The sequence below is a fragment of the Chlamydotis macqueenii genome, chromosome 11 (genome assembly GCF_036417535.1).
Source record: "Chlamydotis macqueenii isolate bChlMac1 chromosome 11, bChlMac1.mat, whole genome shotgun sequence".
In the NCBI taxonomy this organism is placed as follows: Eukaryota; Metazoa; Chordata; class Aves; order Otidiformes; family Otididae; genus Chlamydotis; species Chlamydotis macqueenii.
In genome coordinates, this window is record NC_141566.1 from 12,792,750 (window position 1) to 12,812,233 (window position 19,484).

Consider the following 19,484-nt stretch of genomic DNA (forward strand, 5'->3'; position numbering starts at 1 on the left):
CACTTAGAATTGAAGTGATCACAGTAATCAGAAATCAAGGTAATTGGAAGAGGAATGAAGGTCATTAGAGGACTGGGCAGAAGTTTTTGTCAAGTAGTGCACTGGAGCTAAGGGAGGAAATGCCACTGTCACCCCTGTGGTGAGCCCCACAAGGTCCATGCTAGTCCCACAGTATTCCTATGTGCTTGCACCATTAACAGCTGCTACACTGGCTGTAACAAACAACTTAATATTTTTTCTCAGGGTAGAACAAACTAAAGTAAATAGCATGACCCTCATTTTGGAGGCAAGGGATATAAATAAACACTAAAGGTCAGGGAGTACCTAAAGATTCTTCAAGGAAAGCGATGCCTTTAACATTATGATAACTTTACCTGATTCACAGCAGATGCTTTAGTGCCATGAATCCTGCTATGACATCTTGAGGAAAGCAGAGGAGAGCAGTCCTTGAAGCATCATTAGTAAGAAAAGCCATATCTAAGACAGCTGTGCAGGTGCCTGCATCTCAGGCACCAATGGGGAGAAAATTTTTGAGAAAACTATTATTAAATTCCTTTAAAACCCCTCTTCCAATAGGCTCACAGATCCTGTGCTCCTCTGCTTAACAAGGACCAAGACGGTTAATTAACCAGAGCTGCAGACAGATGCATAGATACGTTTCTCTATAGCACAAGCAGCTTATGGTCTAATTTTCTAGTAGTGTCTTAGGGCAGATTAGTTTCATGTTTGTAGAGGGCATCTGTAGCAGGACATCTTGGGAGAGAAAAGAACCACCCCCCCCCATTTTTCACAGTGAGACTGGACCATTAACAAGACAATGCTCTGCTATTGTATTGTCCAGAAGGACTTTGCTAAGATCCTGGTAGGCAGAGTAATTTGTCCTTAGCCAGAAAAATAGCTGATTAAAAAGCATTAAAAGAACAAGTTCTTCTTTCCCTTCATGCCACTCTCCTTCTCTTAGCCTGCAGGTTACTCTTCCAGTGGTTGTCTCCATCTTACAGGACTGGCATGATTTATGTGCGAACATAACCCTATATTCCTTTCCCTACTGGAACCTTAACGTTTCACTGTCAGAGCAGATCAAGACACATCAGCTCATCATGACTTGTCTAAGAAGGAGTGTCTGCAGATCCACATACCACAACTCAGAGTTACTTGAACTAACTGCAGACTGGACAGAGAAGCCTGGCAGCTACCGTGGCCATTAATGGACGATGTTCCTGTGATGCTTTACATCAACAACTTCATCATTCCAAAGCCATCACTACGTAAGGAAACAGTTTGATATTGGGGAGTGGTAATGCTAGCATCAGATCTGCTTAGCAACTGTCTAATATTCCAGTGTTTTACTGGCAACCACCACCACAAAACTGTTCATCTGATCAGTTAAAGGAGTTTCTAAACTGTTTTATTTGTCCAAAGAGCGTCATAAATTGTGGACTGGCTGCAAACCGCATGCCCATGCTTGGTACAATGCCCCTGCTCCCCTGAAATCTCACTTTACTTTTGTGTGCAGTTTGAAAGGAAAAAAATAATTCAAGATTTAAAAACCAGAACTCTCTCACCTTCAGTTAGCTCAGATAAATGACAAAGCAGATTCATGCAGGAATGTATAATGATACCTCATTAACCACATTTGTCTTCCACTGAACACTCCTGTTTTCTGCACTTAAAGGTACTAGAAAAAGATACTAGTTGTCTTCACAACATCTTTCTTCGTCTCTCTTATGTCTAAACAGCATGTTAAACTGTAAAAAGATGCTTTATATTTGCTGGACTATATATTTACTTTGCTGTCTCTATATCCAAGATAGGAGCAATTATGTAGCAGCATATAAACACTATAATTTGATCTGCATTTTTAAAGTAAACTCCTCACAACTCAAGCCATGACCCAAAACACATTTATGGTGTCAAGTAATCAGACCAGAGTCAGCCTGTTTTACAACAATCCAACCAAAAGAGCTTTTCAGTTGCCTGGTTAGGGCTGTAAATAAGGTAACTTCCTTTTTTTTTTTTTATTAAATTTCCTTTTTATTTTACGCAAGTTCTCAGTGATGATCTTCTACTAAAAAAAAAAAAAAAAAAAGCAATTTTCTAATTTATATTTCTTAAACCACTGTCAACACTTAAGTTTGTTGTGAAGAGATCACATCAATAGTTAGTAAGATCAGCACCAAAAAAACAGATCTGTCACGCAATGAACGACTCTAACAAGAAGGTCTCACAGACAGAGTTTTTTGCAACTCTCTGTTTATTAAAAATATATGTCTCCTTGGAAGAAACACTGGTAACCAACTAGAGTTGTCATGATCGATTCGATACTGTCAGCTATGCCATGGAGTACATTATCTTTTTCTCCATGTGACTTGAGAGGGAGACAGGCTATTAAAAATAATTAAAAAAAAAAAAAAAAAAAAGAAAAAAGACAGGAACAGCATGACTAGCATCTTAAGGACTTGTTTCACTTACTCCGCTTCTCCAGGGACTGACATTTACAGCAGCCAAAGCAGCGCCAGTGGGGCAGGGGGGCTAGATGCCAAACAGGAATCTATTGCCAAAGTTTGCTCCTTTAGGCTTGGTCCCACTGACAGCAGAATCTTTCCTGCCCTCTTCTGTGCTAGTGGACTTCTCTCTTCTGCAGCACTGCTTTCTGTCCCAGGAAGCTGCTCAGTCCCTGCAGGGCTCCTTGTGATGCAGGATGAGTAAGACAGCTTCTCACCAGACAGTACATGTACAGTCTTACAGCAGTTCTCATTCACACGGAAAACCATGGCCTGCACGCACCATACACCGACACACTGATAACCATTATCTTCAGGAAAGGGAACTGGCGCCCTGTGTGTTCACTTATCCCTATAAAATAGGAGGGAGAACAAGACTTACCTGCTTGTGCTTATATGATGACCACCTTTGTTCTGGTTCTTGGCACTGTGTCTGAGAAATAGGATTCACCATTTCTTTGTAAGGTGGGAGCACTGTTCTACCTGCACTAGGAGTACCCAGCAACAGTGCTCCTTCTCAAAGGCTCTGAGTTTCCCCCCTGCCCCAGCTTCACACAAGGCTCTGCTCTCATGATTGAGCCCCATTCAAGTGTGGAAGCCAAAGTGTTTTAAAGGACAGACATTTTTCAGCCCAGAGCCAACTGTCTCAGCACCAACAGTCGCCTCACTTGAAAAATACCTGTGCACAGCAGATGGGTGCAGCATCCCCCTGCCCCACAGACCTGTCAGCACAGGGCACCCAATTTGCTTTTCTAAGGTCACCTTAAGAGAGGGAGCAGAGCCCAATTTCAGAAAGAGGCTTTATGCAGAGATGTCAGAGACAGAACCAGGCAAGGCAGCCATGCATTCACCTGCCAAGCCCCAGCTCCTAGAGCAGCAGACAAGGTCCCTGCTGTGCTGGAAGGATGGCCCTTCCACTGGGAAGACCACCACCACCACCTGCACGCAGCAGAGCCAGAATTTGGCATGGTGCAGGCAAGAGAGGGAGGAAGATTTTCAATTCTGTTACTAATTTGGAGAAATGTGAGCATCCACCCAAGGCACAGCTGGAGGCTTTTTCTACCAGCGGCAAATGCAGAAGGGAATGCCAGCGTGCTGTCACAAGCTAGAACGGGTCATTTCACCTGCGCCAATGGGTACAGGGCCAGCCCAACGTCCCAGGTTTTTCCACAGCAACACAGGACAGTGAGTGCATTTGTTCCATATGGCCAGTAGAGTATTTTCTAACTGAACACCACAGATCTAGATTCTATTTACAATACAGCCAGCATAAAAAATAAGTTAAAAACCTGGATTTTGTACCCATTCAGTTCATTAACAAGAGAAAAATGGAATAATGGGAAAAAAAAAAAGGCCAACACAGCAACACAATATGGTTTTGGTTTAAAATCAGCTTAAAAAAATAGACCCAAAAGGAAACCTCTCATGCAAACACATAAGGTGGTGTGTAAAACAATGTGCAATTTAATATGTAGTATCATCCATTCTCTTGCTCTGCAGCCTCCTGCTCAGTCTCTGTCTCCCAGCCTCACTCAGAGGAACTGCTGCTCCTTGCTGTGTTGCTCTGAATGTCTGGTCCCTTCTGCACAGGCAGCATACCAGTCTCTGCTCTGCCTCACAGACCTGGGGCGGCTGGCAGGAGGCTGGCCCTGATGGGAGACGCTTCTGAAGCACCTGGTACCATTCTGAGCTCTTCCTGCCCAAGTGGACTCCCTATGCCCCGCAGCTGGGACAGAGAAACTGAAAGATCCTTGCAATAATACAATACCTTTTAAGAGAGGTCCCACAGGTTTCCTAGTCCACATATATATATATATATAATATATATATAATATCTCTCTATATATTATATATAAATTACATATACAGATAAATAAAATGCTTTCTTGCTGCCTTTCTGTTGCACTGTTCAGAGCTGCTAGACAGTCACACTTGGAAAAATGCCCCTGGAGCTCTGATGCTAGCTCATGTGCTGAGAGTCCATTGTTTCACTTGTTTCTTACATTAGTCCTTAGCCGCTTCCTCCCATCTTGATCCTTGGTTTAGTTAATAATAATAATAATAACAATAATAAAAAACGACCTTGAATGGTTCTCATCTGTCTCTAATGGAGCAGTAGGAAGGTCCATGCAGGAACGGTGGGAACAGTCACACGATGAATGAGTTCATCCCAACAAAAGAAACAGGACTAGAAAACTCAATTTTGTGACGATCTAAAAAAAGGGGGCAGGAATAGTTTTCATATCCTCCTCCTTAGGGCAGAGGGCTTGGGTGAGGTGGGACTTCGGAGATTTTCTGCTCACAGGGAAGCAAGTGGAGGACATCTTCAGAGTTTCTCTGGGGATGGAACCCAGATGTAGTGCCCAGACTGGTCCTCAATGATCTGTTTGATTTTGCTGTAAATCTCTTCAAGAGAGTCTCCTTGTACGATGGCTGGAAGAGGAGAGAACAAGCAAGACCTTGAGCATCAGGCAATGCTGTGCCTTCCCCAACACAAGCTATGGAAAAGGCCTTTACTCTGCACCAAACAGGCCAGTGTGGTGTGGTGTGGCCAACAATTAATGAATGAGATAACTTGTGTCAAAGGAGCTGTAACAGGCACACAATGACGCAGAGGGTTAAGCTAGTGTGTCCAAGGGGATTAGCAAGAGCTGATCCCGCACTGGCAGAGCTCCTGGTGTGTGTGAAGTGCCAGCCAGGTTCTCCACAACAGGCTGCTAATCAGCTTTGCAAACTGTGTCACGCCACTGTGCCGAGGCTGCGGGTACCTGGCCCTGGCACTGCAGCTACTCTGCTGCGGTGAACAGGAGGGTCTCATGCAGATTAGCTGGCGTGCGCCAAGCGCATACCCTGAGGTGCCGGATTTGTCCATTTCCTCCTCAGCCCTCCTGAGGGCTTCTTGTGTTTGTTGCTTCTCTGCTGTAGGGTGGGAATTGCAGCAATGTCAGGCTGGAAAAGGCCAGCTTATGGCTGTTGCTCCCAGCAGTAACTCTTGCCCAAAGACCAGCAACAGTCTTGCTGCTTAGTATGGACACAGTACGAAGCACTTCACTGTGTTTCCTCCATCAGAGGAGAAAGGTGCAGGTGGAGGGTCAAACTTTCTGGTAATTCAGCCTGCCTCTGTAGCCTAGCCAGGACCATCCTCCAGCATCTGTCCCCTCCTTATAAATTCCTGGTACAGAACTTGCTACAGCGACCATCTCTCTGCCCATTCCCCACTTCTTTCTACAATGGGTATCAGCCAAGAGCATTCCTTCCCAAGGTCAACTTCAAATTCACTGTTCAAGTGCACAACGGCATACCAAGGGTCTGGTAAAACCACAGCACACACTCCCTTTGCACTCTTCCTGGAAGAGCAGCCAGCAGCTCAAACTGCTGCCTGGGACAGGAAGTCTGGGGAAAGCTTTTGCCCTGTTTGTACTCATACATTTGCTCAGCTGAGATCCATTTTTGGAAAACATTCTGCTTGGCTTGGGATTTTTCCTGGTAGCTGTTAGGTGGGTAATACAGGGTTTGGCAGGGTTATTACTCCTCAGTTTTAGAAGAAATAGTTACTGCATGGGAGGGAAGATGGAAGACCAGGTTTATCTGCCTCTTTGCCTGCCCACGATTTTCCAGAATTAATCATGTTGCAAACATTAGTTCCTTAATGCATAAACATGCCTGTGTCATGAGCAGCTCATCCCTGCAGGCACAAAGTGCCAGGCAGCCCCTGACTGGCTCTTCAGCAAAGACTACTTAGGGAAGCTAGCCAAACTTCCAGTCTTTTTTTGGGAGGTGTTTTGTAATAACTCAGGACAGTCTCCACCATTTAGGTCACTAATTTTTTATCATTCCTCTTTAAAATTACTCTTTTCTCTTTTTCAAAATGCTCCCCTTTCCCCTGTGCAGGGAGTTTTATTTCCTGTAGCCTTGTAGCACCCTGATCTATGCTGTACTTCCCCTGCCTGGGGATTTTTTTCTTTTTTTTTCTTATTATTAAAGTTGGTGACAAGCTTTCACAAACTCGGAAAATCCTGCCTGACAACTTATCTCCTTTTCTAGGGCTGGTTTACTGTTATCCACTGATCTTGGAGCAGACCCTTTGCAGAGCCCTGCTGGCAAAATGCCATCTCTTTTTTGCTTTGATGAAGCTGGACATTTTCCCATGACCCTGCAGTAGGACAGTGCTGGTAGAGAGGTCACAGCTGTCAGCTGGAAAAAATAAAACAAATCAGATACAAGCCTCACCTGTAAAATACTCTCCAAACTCTTGCTCGAGTTTCATGGCTTTGTCAAAGACCTTGTTGGCCTGTTCGTATGTCTGTCTCCGGTTCATCTCCCTGCCATGTACAAAAAATAGAAAATTAGCTCTTTTTCTTAGCAATGAGCAGAAGCAAAAATAGCCCATGGAGCCAGGGTGCCTGGGAAGCCTCTGCACACCAGGAATGGAAGCTGTGCAGGCCTCAGCTCTCAAAGGCAGGACCCTTCTCAACACGCTCTTTGCTGCCTTGGCACTTCATCTCAGCTTCCAACAGTTCTTCCCATTGCCACCCGCCCCCTGCCTCCTTTCAGCATAGCACAAAAGTGGACTCAAATCCAGACAATTCTCCAAATTTGCAAAGACCACTGCAGAAGTCTCTCTGCTTTTCTAGGGCCTGTCACCACCCTCCTTGCATAGGTTCTCTCATATTCATACCAACACCCAAATAAGCAATTCACCCCTTCTGCCTTGACCAGGGGTTTTCCCAGTTCCCTTGGTGCCAGCAGACTCTCTTCTTAGCTCAGAGGTCATCTCTAGCTACTCAGTCACCTCACAGATAATATTCTCTGCTACTGCTCAGAAGAGTTGCAAACTCAGCTCTTAATGTCCTTTCCAGCCTATGCTGCCCAGGGCCAGGAGCAGCAGGACAAGCAGAAGGTCCCACTTAGGCACACAGGAAAAGTCTCCTCTCTGCTCCCCAGGGCTGGTCTGGCTCAGCCACCATCCAGCTGTGGTCCACCACTATGGGCAGTCAGCAGCTCCCCTGGCTGGACTCAGGGCTTAGGTGAGCAGGTTACATCAGGCACATTTGGGAGCATTTTTAGATTTCCCATGGATAATCTTTTTGGGGCGAATGAAGGTCTTTAAGCCAGAGCAATTCATAGAGCCTAGATGCACCATGGCAGCCTCTGAGCAACCTGATCTGGTTGATGTCTTCCCTGCTCCTTGCAAGGAGGTTGGACTACATGACCTTTAAAGGGCCCTTCCAGCCCAAACCATCTTGTGATTCTATGATTAGACAGGAAGGGACACCACAGAGACAGCAATGGGCTGAGCTCCTCTTAACAAGGGACACGTTCAGCACTAGCAGCAATCTCTGTTGCTTTCTAAAAGGCAGAGGCAGCAGACATATGAATCCCTATCATGCCAGAGCTGCTCACCCTGAAGAGTCACAGAACATGGTGTTGCACTTACATGAGAGCTTCAATGGATTTTGGTTTGATGAAAATGGCAATGGGATAAAGCTGTGCTTGTTGCAACCTCTTGATAGCATTGCCAGACACATCCAGGATGCAGTGCTTCCCCTGGAAAGGAGATGATTGGGATCAGACCTACCCACACAGTCTACTCTGTGCAGAAAACGGCTTGCTCATACAGATGTGCTTACAAAAGAGAGGAGACACAGAGATGAAACACCAGTCCCGAGACATAAGCCAACTCCCAGTAGCCTTACGTTCCTGCTTGCTTAGGGCAGGGCAGCAGCAATGCAAAGGGACTGAATCTTTCTCTGAACATGTGAATATTTACAAGCCATCAGTACATTCCAGTACTCCTGCGGAGGAAATGCTCCTGCTTTGAGGAGGGCAGCTGGGCACCTTTGCCCTGCGAGCTCCCAAGCAGGAGGCTGGTGCCGCCAGTGCCGGCCTTTCAGGTGGAGTTTGGATGACAGAAGTACACCACCGAGGTGGAGTAACACGGATGAGAAAAGCAGCCACATGGCTTGGCAGGACTCCAGAGGGAGGAGAGGCTCGTGCCACACTTGCTTAATGTGGTTAAAGCCCTTTGTTAACATTGTTAACAACATGAGGAGAGGAGGGGAACTGCCAAATGCATCTGGGTTCGGTCTGGATGCATCCCGGTCCCACGAATGCCACCCGACACTTACCCTCTCTGCCACTGCTCGCACTGACTGAATACTGGTCCCGTAGAGATTGTCGTTGAACTGCCCAGCCTCTATGAATTTGTTGTCCTGGATGTCTTTCTCCATCTGTTCACGGGACACGACGAAGTGGTAGTCTTGTCCATCTACCTCGTTCTCACGCCGAGGCCTGGTAGTGTCTGGAGGAGAGCGGACATGATGAATGAACTTGGAGTCATGCATGCCAAACCTTCTGGGTGGGAGAAAACCCACTCATGCTCCCGGCCCCCCTACCCATGCCACAGGCTAGACCCTGCAAGTAGCAGGGCCACTGCTCTCCCCTCCCTCCAGCAAGGGCACCGAGCACCAGCTGGGACTTACGAGGCACGCAGGAACCAAACTTGTGTGGGAATTCGGAGATGAGGTCGTCATTAACTCGGTCCTTTGTTGGCCCCAGGATGATCACTGGCCTCGCATAGTGAACTGCAAACAAGAGCCACAACCTGAGGCCTTGTCTGTACTGCAGGCAGTTGACCCTACTGCCACTTTTGGCATCAGCCTGCCCTCTCCTTGCTGGTAGTGGGTGCTCTGCTCACATGGGCATTGAAAGGTGCATCCTCTGTGCAAGTTTATCTCCTCCTGGTCATGGTCAGCATCACCTTCCTATGACCCAAACCATCTGCACAGCCCCGGAGTTGTGGATCAGCAAAACTGCTCCCTCACTTGGAACAGGAGCTAGACAACGGGGACAGCTGGGCGAGGATGCCACAGAGCTGGCGGAGTGACAGGAGCCTAAAAGTCTAATCCAGCTTCTGGCAAGGAGAGACCACCAAGGCTGGGACTATTCAGCCCACGAAAGGGTCCACAGGGATTGAGCACTGAGCAAGGCTGAATGCTGAGGGGGTTGCTCTGTAGCAGGGACCCTGCCTGAGGCAGGGAGGGATAATCCTGTCCTCAGCTGAGGACTAAAGCAGAGCTCAATTTTAGCTCTAGATCTCTCCTTTGGTCTTGCAGAACAGGTCACAAGTCTTTTCTGTTAATTAAAAAGGGACAATCAAGGCTAGGGAAAGTCTGGCGAGGTGGCCTGCATGCCTGGCTCCCCTGCTGCACCTAACAGACAAGAAACTCCGCTTGTGTTCACTTGGCATTGTGCTGGTATGGCAGAGCGAAAGAGATTGCACTGCTTACCCTGGCTCTACATGGTAGAGCAGGCATGGGGCAGCCCAGTGCCAGGACTTACTTTCTTGACGCGTCACCGGCTCATACGACAGAATGGTGTCCTCTTGTCCTTCTGCAACAGAGCCAGGTAGACGCAGGTGAGCGCTCACAGCAACTTTCCAGCCCCTCTGCATCCATGAGGAGTTGGCTTCTGCCCCCGCCAGCCTCCCACAGCCCTAGGGACGCCTCCAGGCTGCCCCCATCATGCTGCCAGCTGACGTGGAGTGTGACAGGCATGCAGTTACCAGCCCTTGATCCATGTTAATTATTCACGTCCCCACTCACGGTCAAGCCTCCCCTTTCCCTCCCCGCTGCTGCAGGCTTGGAGCCCGTTGGGATGCACCATCCTCCCTCTGGGGTAGGTGGCAGATGTGCTACAGATATTTAGAGGACCTGACAGGGATAAAGGGAGCATTCACTGCGGCTGGACCCCCATGCTCTTGTACAGGCTTGGACTCCAGGAGCCACCTATGCTACAGACCTGGCCTCTGGTCATTGCTTTCCACAGCAGGCACTGAAGATGGGGGACCACCATGGACTGGGAACCCACCACCCAGCCTTGGAACAGAGCCCTGCAGCCAGGAGAGAGCAGAGAGGCAGGCAGGCTCGCTCCTGCCCCCCAGCCCCTGCTCCCCTTAGCACCAAGGAGGGAGCTGTCTGCAGCATCTCAGTGTCACCAGCAGGAAGGACCAGCCTCCAAACAGAATCACCACTGGGACAAGACAAGATGGAAGTGTCAAAACGTGCACACACACACACACACACAGACATGCACAGGGGCGGAAGAGCAGATGAGATGCACACTTACTGGAACTGCTCTCGCTGTCACTGGTGTTGGATGTCACGCCCTCTGCAAAGCAACCAGAGAGACTCCCTTCAGGAAGAGCATGGGCAGAAGGTATGGGGGCACCCCCAGCACTACTGACCCAGGGCAGGGCAGCACTGGCCTCCCAAAAAATCTGTGCCCCAGCACCCACTGGGATGAGACTGGGCCACATGGGCAGGGTGGCATCTCTCACCCTTTGCTGTGAAACCAAGGATGTGCAGGAGGATGCTTGGCTACTCTGGGAGAAGTCAGGGATGCTGGGAGGGGGCTGCCTGGCAGGCATGGGCAGGCATGTGCTGGTGCTGGGCTTCCTAGCCCAAGGGAGGGAAGGTGGGGTGCATGGGGAGGAGGGTGCTGGTTGGGGGGAGTGGGTGCAGCATGCACATGGAGGGCACAGGAGGGCATGGCTCCACGCTAGCACGGGGACGAGGGAGCCTACCTCTGGGTACGGGGCTGGGACTCACAAAGACAAGACAGTGACAGGATGGGACAGAGTCTGGGGCTTTGCTTACTCAGGCTGATCCCAGTGCTGCAACCGCCCCGCAGAAGCTTACTGGCTGCTGCCTGCCCCCAGCCAGGCTCTGCACCGGTCAGAGGGGTGCAGAGCTCAGCACGGGACTCATATCCAGCTGGGAGGGCCGAGGGGCTCCTGACACCATTGTTTTGCAGCTCTGGGTACATGTGCCCCAGAGGAAGGTGGTGACACTTCAAAATGCTGTCACTCGCCCCACGCAGAGGGGACCTACCATGGTCACAGCCACCTCCCACTGGCAGTGGCTCCCAGTCTCTGAGCGCTAAACCAGCAGCCAGCCCAGCTGGGAGCAGGAGGAAAAGAAGGATGAGGAGGTAAAGCTCACCCTGGGTGCATCGGGCAGCCCTCAGCTGGGCCCACTTAGGGCACGGCCAACATCCCAAAGCAAACTCTGGACCCCTTCTGCATGCAGCAGCAGCACCTGCTCAAGCCCAGCAGCCACCAGCAGCAGACGCAGCATTCCCGGCAAAGGAGTAGCACCCGCGGGGTTCCCCCTTCCCCACACCCAGAGAAGCGCAGCTGCCCCAGCTGGAGCCCAGCTGTTCCCCAGGCACCACTAGGCATGCCAGAGACCAAAAGTGAATAATGTGCATCGAAATTTGACTTACTCAGGTTCTTTGCTCCATAATAATCGTCACTTAACCCAGGGAAGTCCTGATTTCACAGAAAGCAAGAACAGGGAAAGGGAGAGAGAAGAAAGCGCGGGAGGGGGCAATCAGAAGGATGGGGGAGACAGAGCCAGACCAGCATTAGTGACAGGATTGCTGAATGGCCCAGAGCTGCAACTGCAAGTGAGGTTAAATGTTTTCAGAGCTGACGCCCATCAGCCCACTGCTAATGTCTCACCTTGCACAGCTGGACCGCCCCGCATGGAGCTCATCCTCTCAGCCAAAGAGCCCCCAAGGGCCACCTTGGGTCTAGGGAGAGCAGGGCAGCCATGGCAGCATCTGCTGGCACCGAGCTGTTGCAGCCCCAAGCTGCTGAAAAGCAAGGCCGAGGCGTTTCTCTGCAATGCCTCACAGGGTGTTCTGGCAGGGTGCAGTGGCTCTGCACTCCCCTGGAACAGCCCAGCTGTTCAGGGGGGCAGACACAGCACAGCAGTCCTCTAATACATGGCAGGGGGCAATGTTTTCCCTATTCGTGTGTGTTAGCTGCCCATGCCCCAGTGCTTGCACAGACTCTGGAAATGTAGGAGAAGGACCCCTCTCTGCAAGCTGGGGTGGACAGAGGCAGAGCACGGGGACGCAGCTGGCTGTGTGTCTGTGACATGGGCTGGCACAGAGCATTGCCTGCCCCATCCCTGTGCTGTATGTCACTGCACTGCAAGGCTGGCCGAGAGCAGCACCCCAGTGAGCCCCCAGCTCCAGCATGGAGCTGACCAGAGCTCAGCCACATCCAGGCACTATGAGGGATACCAAGACACACAAACTAACCTTCACCGCAGGCCAGTGCTGGCTGCTAAGCCCACTGGAAGCTGGGACTGGCCTGACATGGGCAGCAGAAGGAAGTGGGCAGCCCCCAGAGCAGCCTAGCACCAATCTCCTGCCTCTGCATCACGCCCCGGAGAGCCACTGGAGGGGAGTGGATGCACTCGCTGTGCTGGCACCAGGGCAGAGATACTGCTCTGCCTTGCCCACCTCCTCTTCCCTGAGGTGCGAAGACTGTGGCTCTCTGCTTGCCAAAGGAGTGGATGCAGTTTAGCATCTGGAAGGAGGACAGGCTGGGTTTGGCTAGCAGTTCCAGTGCTGCCCACGTCAGGATCTGGGGCAACAATGCCCTGCCTTTGCTGGGAGTCCAAGGGGGCTGCCAGGTGAGAGCTGGGGACCCCACAACATCTGCAGCCCATTGCCAAAGATGTGCCTCAGTCACAAGTGGGCAGCTCGTCCAGCAGCGAGGGCATGGCTCTCCTATGGCCACAGGATTTAACCCATGGGAAGGGCTTGCAGATGGGAATATGTAGCTGCAAGTCACATGTAAGGGAGAAGGGAGATGGGGAGCACAGCTGGGACCTCCCCAGCCCCTCAGCCCTGACAGGGACAGGAGAAGCTCTGCAGGAGGTGGCCAGCCCCTCGCTTGGAAGGGAGCAGCCCTTGGCAGTCAGAGGGAGGGAGCAGAGCCCACAGCAGAGCAGAGAGAGCAGGGGGAGGCAAAGCAGGGGGACAGGTGGGTGTAAAGTTGGATGAAAGGATGAAGACACTGAACATGAGAGAGAGAAAAAAAGAGTGCCAGCCTGCAGCTGCTGCTTTTGCTTCAGTTTCTCTCTAGCTGCTGGCATGACTGTGGAGCACAGTCCCAAATGTGGGCAGATGCCAGGACCCCTGGCTACAGAAATGTGCCAAATCTCTCCCCTCAAGGCAGAGGGGTCTAAGGGTTGTACACTTGCCCTCTCTGGCCTGCTGCTACTTACGTTCCTGTCCGCTGCTCTCCAGGGCCAGGTTCTCTTTGCTCTTGTAAAACGGAAACTTTCGAGAGAGGCGGAAACTCTTTTTACGTTTCGTTTTGATCGACTGAAGAACATGGAGATGGAAGGGAGGACAGAAAGAACAATGGTGTTTAACACGTGGGAAAAATTAAAATGAAGAGACAATGAGGAGCTGCGCCAGGGCAGTTACTCTCAAATGAAATAATGGAGATTACATGAAAACTGTAATGCAGGAAAAAAATTAAGCACGGAAAAGAACATGTAGCAGGGATGCTGGGAAGCTGATGGGGCAATCAGCAGCTCTGCAGGAGTAGCCAGGCCATTCTCCCTTCCTTGTCCACTCACTAAGCATACCGCATGAGTGAGGGCAGCTATCTTCACATGCATGAGCTGCCTGTAGTCAGCTCCCAGCTGCAGTGGGATGGGCTCTGTTCCTTCACCACTCCAACCAGGGGTCCTTCCCCAGCGCTTTTGCACCATCCTGGGCTCCTCTGCTCACCCTCTGCACAGTCATGGAGGATTCGTACCGAGCAGATGTGGGCCTGGGGCAGCTCCAGTCACGCTGCTCTCTGCTTTCAGATTGCTCCAGCTGCTCCACCAGGAAATCTGGCTCCTGGGACTCATCCTGCCCCCAATAGCTACTGGCTCCAGGTGCCCCCTGAGCCCCAGCACGTCACTTACCCTGTTGGACTCAATCATGCCAGTCCTGGCGTGGAACTTCACTGTTTTCAACCGCGCTCTCTCCTTCTTTTCCACCCTGATCAGAAGTTAAAGGGGAGAAAAAGCTGCTAGTCCCGTGCATGCACCCTCTGTGCTGCCCGCTTGGCTCTCCAGACAGCTCTGTGCACCCTCGGGTGGTGACCCTGTTGGCAAAGGGCAGCTCTTTCCCAGAGAGGGATGGAGGTGGAGCCACCTGTCTGAAGTCTGGCCAGAGCCAGCGCCTGCAGGAGCAGGAAAGGGGACAAGCTAGCCTTCCCGGGAGGGGAGGGGATGGAGGACAAAGATGGGGCTGGCTCTCCAGATCTGAAGGCAGGCAGTGGCAGCTAGCTCCTCTGCTCTCTGTGACTTGCCACCTCACGGGACCTGACTCGCAGAGCTGGGCAGGTTGTCAGAGGAAACGAGGAGCAGCCCACAGTCACTGCTGTGACTCTGCTCTCACTTGGAGCCCCAGAGTGGCTAACACCAGCTCTCCATCCCCATGGGGACCAGAGGGAGCTGAGTGCTCCCCTCCTCCTCTCCCTCTCTGGAGTCTCATTCAGCTTTGGAGAACACCTCCCCAGGGAGACCTGCACACAGCCACAGCTTGCAACCAGAGCACCCTTCATGCTCCACAGCCACTGAGAGGGAGGTGGGCTGGAACCACAAGGCCCCCAAGGGCTGCAGGGCTTGTGGAGGCTGGGGAGCTCCAGGAGGCACCACACGTGACAGCTCCTGCTGACGGACACTCACCTTTTCTTGCTGGGGATGACCCCAATCTGCTCGCTCTCGCCATGGGGTGTGACAAGCCTGGCTTGCCACCACTCATCATCGGAGGCGTTGATGACATGCAGGATGTCCCCATAGGAGAAGCTGAGCCCCTGGCTGGGCAAACAACTGTCCCGGGTCCGGTCATAGTCAAACAGGGCTCTGCAGAGGAGCAGAGAGATGAGTGATGCCTTCCTTGAGCATGGCCAGGCAGTGAGTGCAGCAGCACTGCCAGCCTTCTGAGGCACTGCCACCTTCCTACCTTAAAGGATTTAAACCCAAACTTTGGTGAAGCCTCCTGCCAAGGTGAGCGGTGCCACGCAGCCACCAGCACAGCCCTCCCACTGGTAGGCTCAGCACAAGCCCCAAAGTGTGCAACACAGGAATAACTGTGTTGGACCAAAACAACTTGCTCTGGACTTTAGCGGTGAGAGCCACACAAACCGCAGATGCACTGAAGGTGACTGTGGTTAGCGAGCAGGCAAAGCTCACATGGCCCCAAGAAAGCAGCAGCATGTAGGAGGGCAGTGGGAAGCCGGGGTAGGGGCTGCTCCACACCATCCCTCCTCAGCGGCTCTGGGGCCAAGGAGCAGGATGGGGAATATCAGATCCCACTGCTGGTGGGTGGTTGCATAGGCAGAGATTGCAGGGCACGCGCTTTATTTACGTACCAGGGGTACATTAGTCCAGTGTGTGTGAATTAGGAATCCATCTGAAGGTATATATATCTGCTTCCACAACTGATCCTTTTCAGATTCCTAAATACTTCCCCTGAGAACAGTTTTAGTTTAAAGTTATCTTCAATTATGTTCAATAATAAACTAACCAGCTATAGAAAAGATTTTTCTCTCTCTTTTTTTTTTTTTTTTTTAAAAGAACTAGAGGAGCATTAATACCCTTCCTGTGCACACTTAATCACACACAGCACTGCAGGCCATACCCACAAGCTGCTCTCAGTGCCTTTAAGTGCACTGCACTCTACTAATGCCAGATCTCAAACCACGTCTACTTTGATGTATCTACTTCACAACAAACCAAACCGAGGGAACAGTCATCAAAAGCACTACTGCTGGCACCCCTGCGTTCGCTTCTGGTGCATCAGCCCCCCTGGAGCCCCAGGCCCAGCCCAACACAAACCCAGGCACCACAAACACTGGCTGGTTGCTGGTTTAATCCTGGCACTACCGAGCCTTCCTCAGCTAGAAGAGACACCCTCTGTCCTGCTTATTGCCTGCTTCTGCTGCAGGGATTCCTAAGGAGGTCTGAAAGTACATGGTGCAATTGGCAGGGCTGAGGGACCATGCAGCAGGTCTCTATGGAGCAGCAGAGCTGCTAGGGCACTTCTACAGCCAGATCCCTGCTCCAGCGCTGCCAGGAGAGGGCTGGGCAATGAAATCTTTTGGATCACTTGGGACAGGGTCAAGGCAGCTGGTTTCAAATGGGGAGGAGAAGAGGGGCTGCCCCATGGCTTGGGAAGGGCTTTGGGACAGGACCTCATGAAGACCTATGAGTCCAGGTACCTCCAGCCACCAGGCTGCTCTCCCTTTCCCAGCTTGCTCATGGTTGGGGCAGCTCTCATGCTAGGTCCTTCTGCACCCAAGCACACACGCCGGCATGCTGGAGCTGACAGCAAAGCACCACAAGATGCTTTGGCTGGAGGCAAGCAACTCTGGAAGGCAGCTCCTGGCAAAAAGATAAGGCTGTGCATGGCTGGCAGGTCCCTGGAAGGCCAGCGCCATTGGGAGAAAAGCCGGAGCCAAGGCCCTGAGGAACTGGTCAGGCCGGTTCCCAGACCCAAGTGGGCTGCGGGGCACCCTGTGGTTCCCTGCCTCCTCCTGCAGCAGCCATTGGCATCCGGGGCAGGCACAGCAAGGTTTGTGCAAGGGCTGGACACCTGCAAAGGCATTTTCTTCTCCAAGGCGTGATGCTCCTGCAGACCAGCCCCTGGCCATGTCAGCACCCAGGATGCACCATGGCTGGGTGCTCCCCAGGACACACAGGATGCAGGGACCAGAGGGTAGTGTGGTCGCTCTGCTCTGCCTCTGGGCTGGCTCTTGGCACACAGTCCGAGCTGCCAGCAGAGTAGATGATCTGGCTGGAGGGCAAGGGAGCAGTGCCAGGGACTCAGCACAGCCTCCTCCCAGTGCCCAGGCACAGCGCCCGCCTGACCCACATCCCCACCCAGCACAGCTCCAGTGCTGCTGGACTTTGCCCTGCGGCAACACAGGCAGGCAGCAGGCAAACCTGCCTGGCCTCTGCCTGTTCTGCACAGCTGCAGCTCCGAAACATGTGGTGAGTGCCAGCACTCCCAAATCGGATCCGGGAGGCACTCGAGTGCCCGGCTCCAAGCCCCATCGACAGCACGAAGGGTGGAATGCAGCCTCATGGGGCTGACTCAAGCAGTTGGAGAGCAAATCCTGTAATTGATGTCCTGTCCTCAGTGCAGCAGCTCAGCTGGTTTCAGGTAAACTGTGCTCGAAACTACCCCGCCCAGAAGGGCTGGGGCAGCCTGGGCGCCCAGTGGCTCTTGCAAGCACATTTGCGGGGTGCATGGCCACCAGAGCCAGGGAGGGTCAGGAAGGGCTGTGCTGGAGGAAAGCATCCCCCTGGGATCACCCTCTCACCAAGGCATTGCCCAGCTCCCATCTGAAGCCTCCTGGGTGTATGTGAGGGGACACAGCACTGCTGAGGCCACCAAAGCCACATGGAGGGATGCACCAAGAGATACAAGATGCTACAAGCATCTTGCAGAGGCAGCAGGGAGCTCTGGCTCGCAGGCATGCCCCGATAAGTGCAGCACCTACCCAGGCAGGGAACAGGAGCCTCACAGGCTCAAGTCAAGCTGGACCCAGCTTAAATCCTGCTCCACCTATGAGGGTGTCCATTGGATAGCAGGGGAGCGAGGGCAGGACTAGCAAGATGATTTTTATTCAACACATGGCACCCAGCTCATTGCACACTCCCAGCACAGAGTCCTGAGATCAATCAAGCAAGGTGCCTGCAGAGCCTCAGGGGAGCACAGAGCTGCAGCTCTCCCCTCCTGCCAGGCTGGAGTTGCAGCAGGAGCAGCCATGTGGGGGGAGATGCAGGCTGAGGCTGATACAGCCTTGGCCCTCATCATCCCTCCTGTGGGGAAGGAGAAGCATCCCCTGCTCCTACCAGCCCCGACTCACAACAGGATTTACAGGATTATTTTAATTACCATGTTAAAATTACTCATTAGCTGTCACCTCACTTGTGCTGTGGCAGGCAGGAGGTGGCAGGAGGCAGGCAGTGAGCAAGGACTGCCCTAGCAGCGCAGGACTTGCAACAGTTAGAGCTGCATGGCTGCTTAACCCCTGGCAGCCTCGTGCCTGGCTCCAGACCAAAAGCACATCAAGGGCTCAGAGCAATAATCCTCCTAAGAGCTCACCTCCCCTCCAGGCAGATCCTGTCGCAGGAATGACAGGAGGAGACACGGAGAAGTCTGTTAGCAGGGAGTGGTTCCAGAAGAGTGCCTGAACGCTGCCCAGGGCTGCCTGGGGGAAAAGCAGTGCTGGATGCCTGGCATTTTCCAGTGGTCCCCAGTGGATCAGCCTAGTTAGCAGCCATGCTTCCCAAAGCAGAGCAGCCCCTGGAAAAAGCACCTGAGTGCAGAGCACCCATCCTCAGCAACCCAGTGCAAAAGCACTGCTCTCCTGTTGCACCCTTTGGGCTTCATGATGCACCTATCAATTGCTTCCCTGACACCCGTCCACAGATGTGCTGCATGGCCCCGGCTGAACTGTCCCAGCCTGCATCCTGCACTGTGGGGATATATCCATCCCACCCGCCTCTGGCTGCCTGAAGCAAGGGGAAGCTGAACCTTACCGGACATAAAGCGATCTCTTCTCGCTCGTTCGGAGCGAGCCGGAGCCGGAGCTCATGCTGCTGTTCATCATCTGCTCTCTCAGGTCATGGATCTTTGACTCAAAGCGGCTGTACTCTGTGGGGAGAGAGGTGGTCAGTGCAGGCAGGAGTTTCCCCCAAGCCTGAGCGGGGTGCAACTGGTAAGTGTCGAGAGAGGCAATGACAGCCTGTCCGTGGGGCATCTTGCCCATGGTCCTGTACGTCCCTGCACAGGAGGGAGGATGAAGCCAAAGAGGCTACAGCACCTTTGGGAGCTGTAGGGCATCTGGAGCAGGCAGGGCACTGGCTGTGCCCACACCCACCTTGAAACCCCGCACGGGCAGCTCAGGCAAAGACTACTGAGACCTCCACCGGTACTCAGCAAGGGAATGGCTGGGCAGGGCTCAGCAAGACGCTGATCTATAGAATGGTTCAAAACGTGCAGAGAAAGATAGCTCCTCCAGGAAACCGTCACCCACCGGCTGGAGATGGGGGGGTCCCACGCACCACTCTGCCAGCAGCGGAGCCCCTCTCCTCAGCAGGCACAGGG

General features: G+C 52.2%; 1 protein-coding gene across 11 annotated transcripts in view; it reads right to left on the reverse strand.

Moving 5' to 3' along the window:
- Nucleotides 1–3,945: 3,945 nt before the first annotated feature.
- DLG3 (discs large MAGUK scaffold protein 3) overlaps nt 3,946–19,484 on the reverse strand; it is a 78,890-nt gene continuing 63,351 nt past the window's right edge. For 5 of the 11 annotated variants that reach the window (XM_086756792.1, XM_086756790.1, XM_086756795.1 and 2 more), the window contains 11 exons: nt 18,917–19,031; nt 15,053–15,229; nt 14,285–14,360; nt 13,589–13,688; nt 10,632–10,673; nt 9,846–9,896; nt 8,987–9,088; nt 8,633–8,805; nt 7,942–8,051; nt 6,735–6,826; nt 3,946–4,937 (listed from right to left, as the gene is read on the reverse strand). In XM_086756792.1, the coding sequence (XP_086612918.1) occupies nt 4,831–4,937; nt 6,735–6,826; nt 7,942–8,051; nt 8,633–8,805; nt 8,987–9,088; nt 9,846–9,896; nt 10,632–10,673; nt 13,589–13,688; nt 14,285–14,360; nt 15,053–15,229; nt 18,917–19,031 (1,145 nt within the window). In that variant the 3' untranslated portion in view covers nt 3,946–4,830. Of the gene's footprint in view, nt 4,938–6,734; nt 6,827–7,941; nt 8,052–8,632; nt 8,806–8,986; nt 9,089–9,845; nt 9,897–10,631; nt 10,674–10,723; nt 11,465–11,789; nt 11,836–13,588; nt 13,689–14,284; nt 14,361–15,052; nt 15,230–18,916; nt 19,032–19,484 lie in introns of those variants that run through there. The other 6 variants (XM_086756794.1, XM_086756799.1, XM_086756798.1 and 3 more) reach the window with 3 other exon arrangements.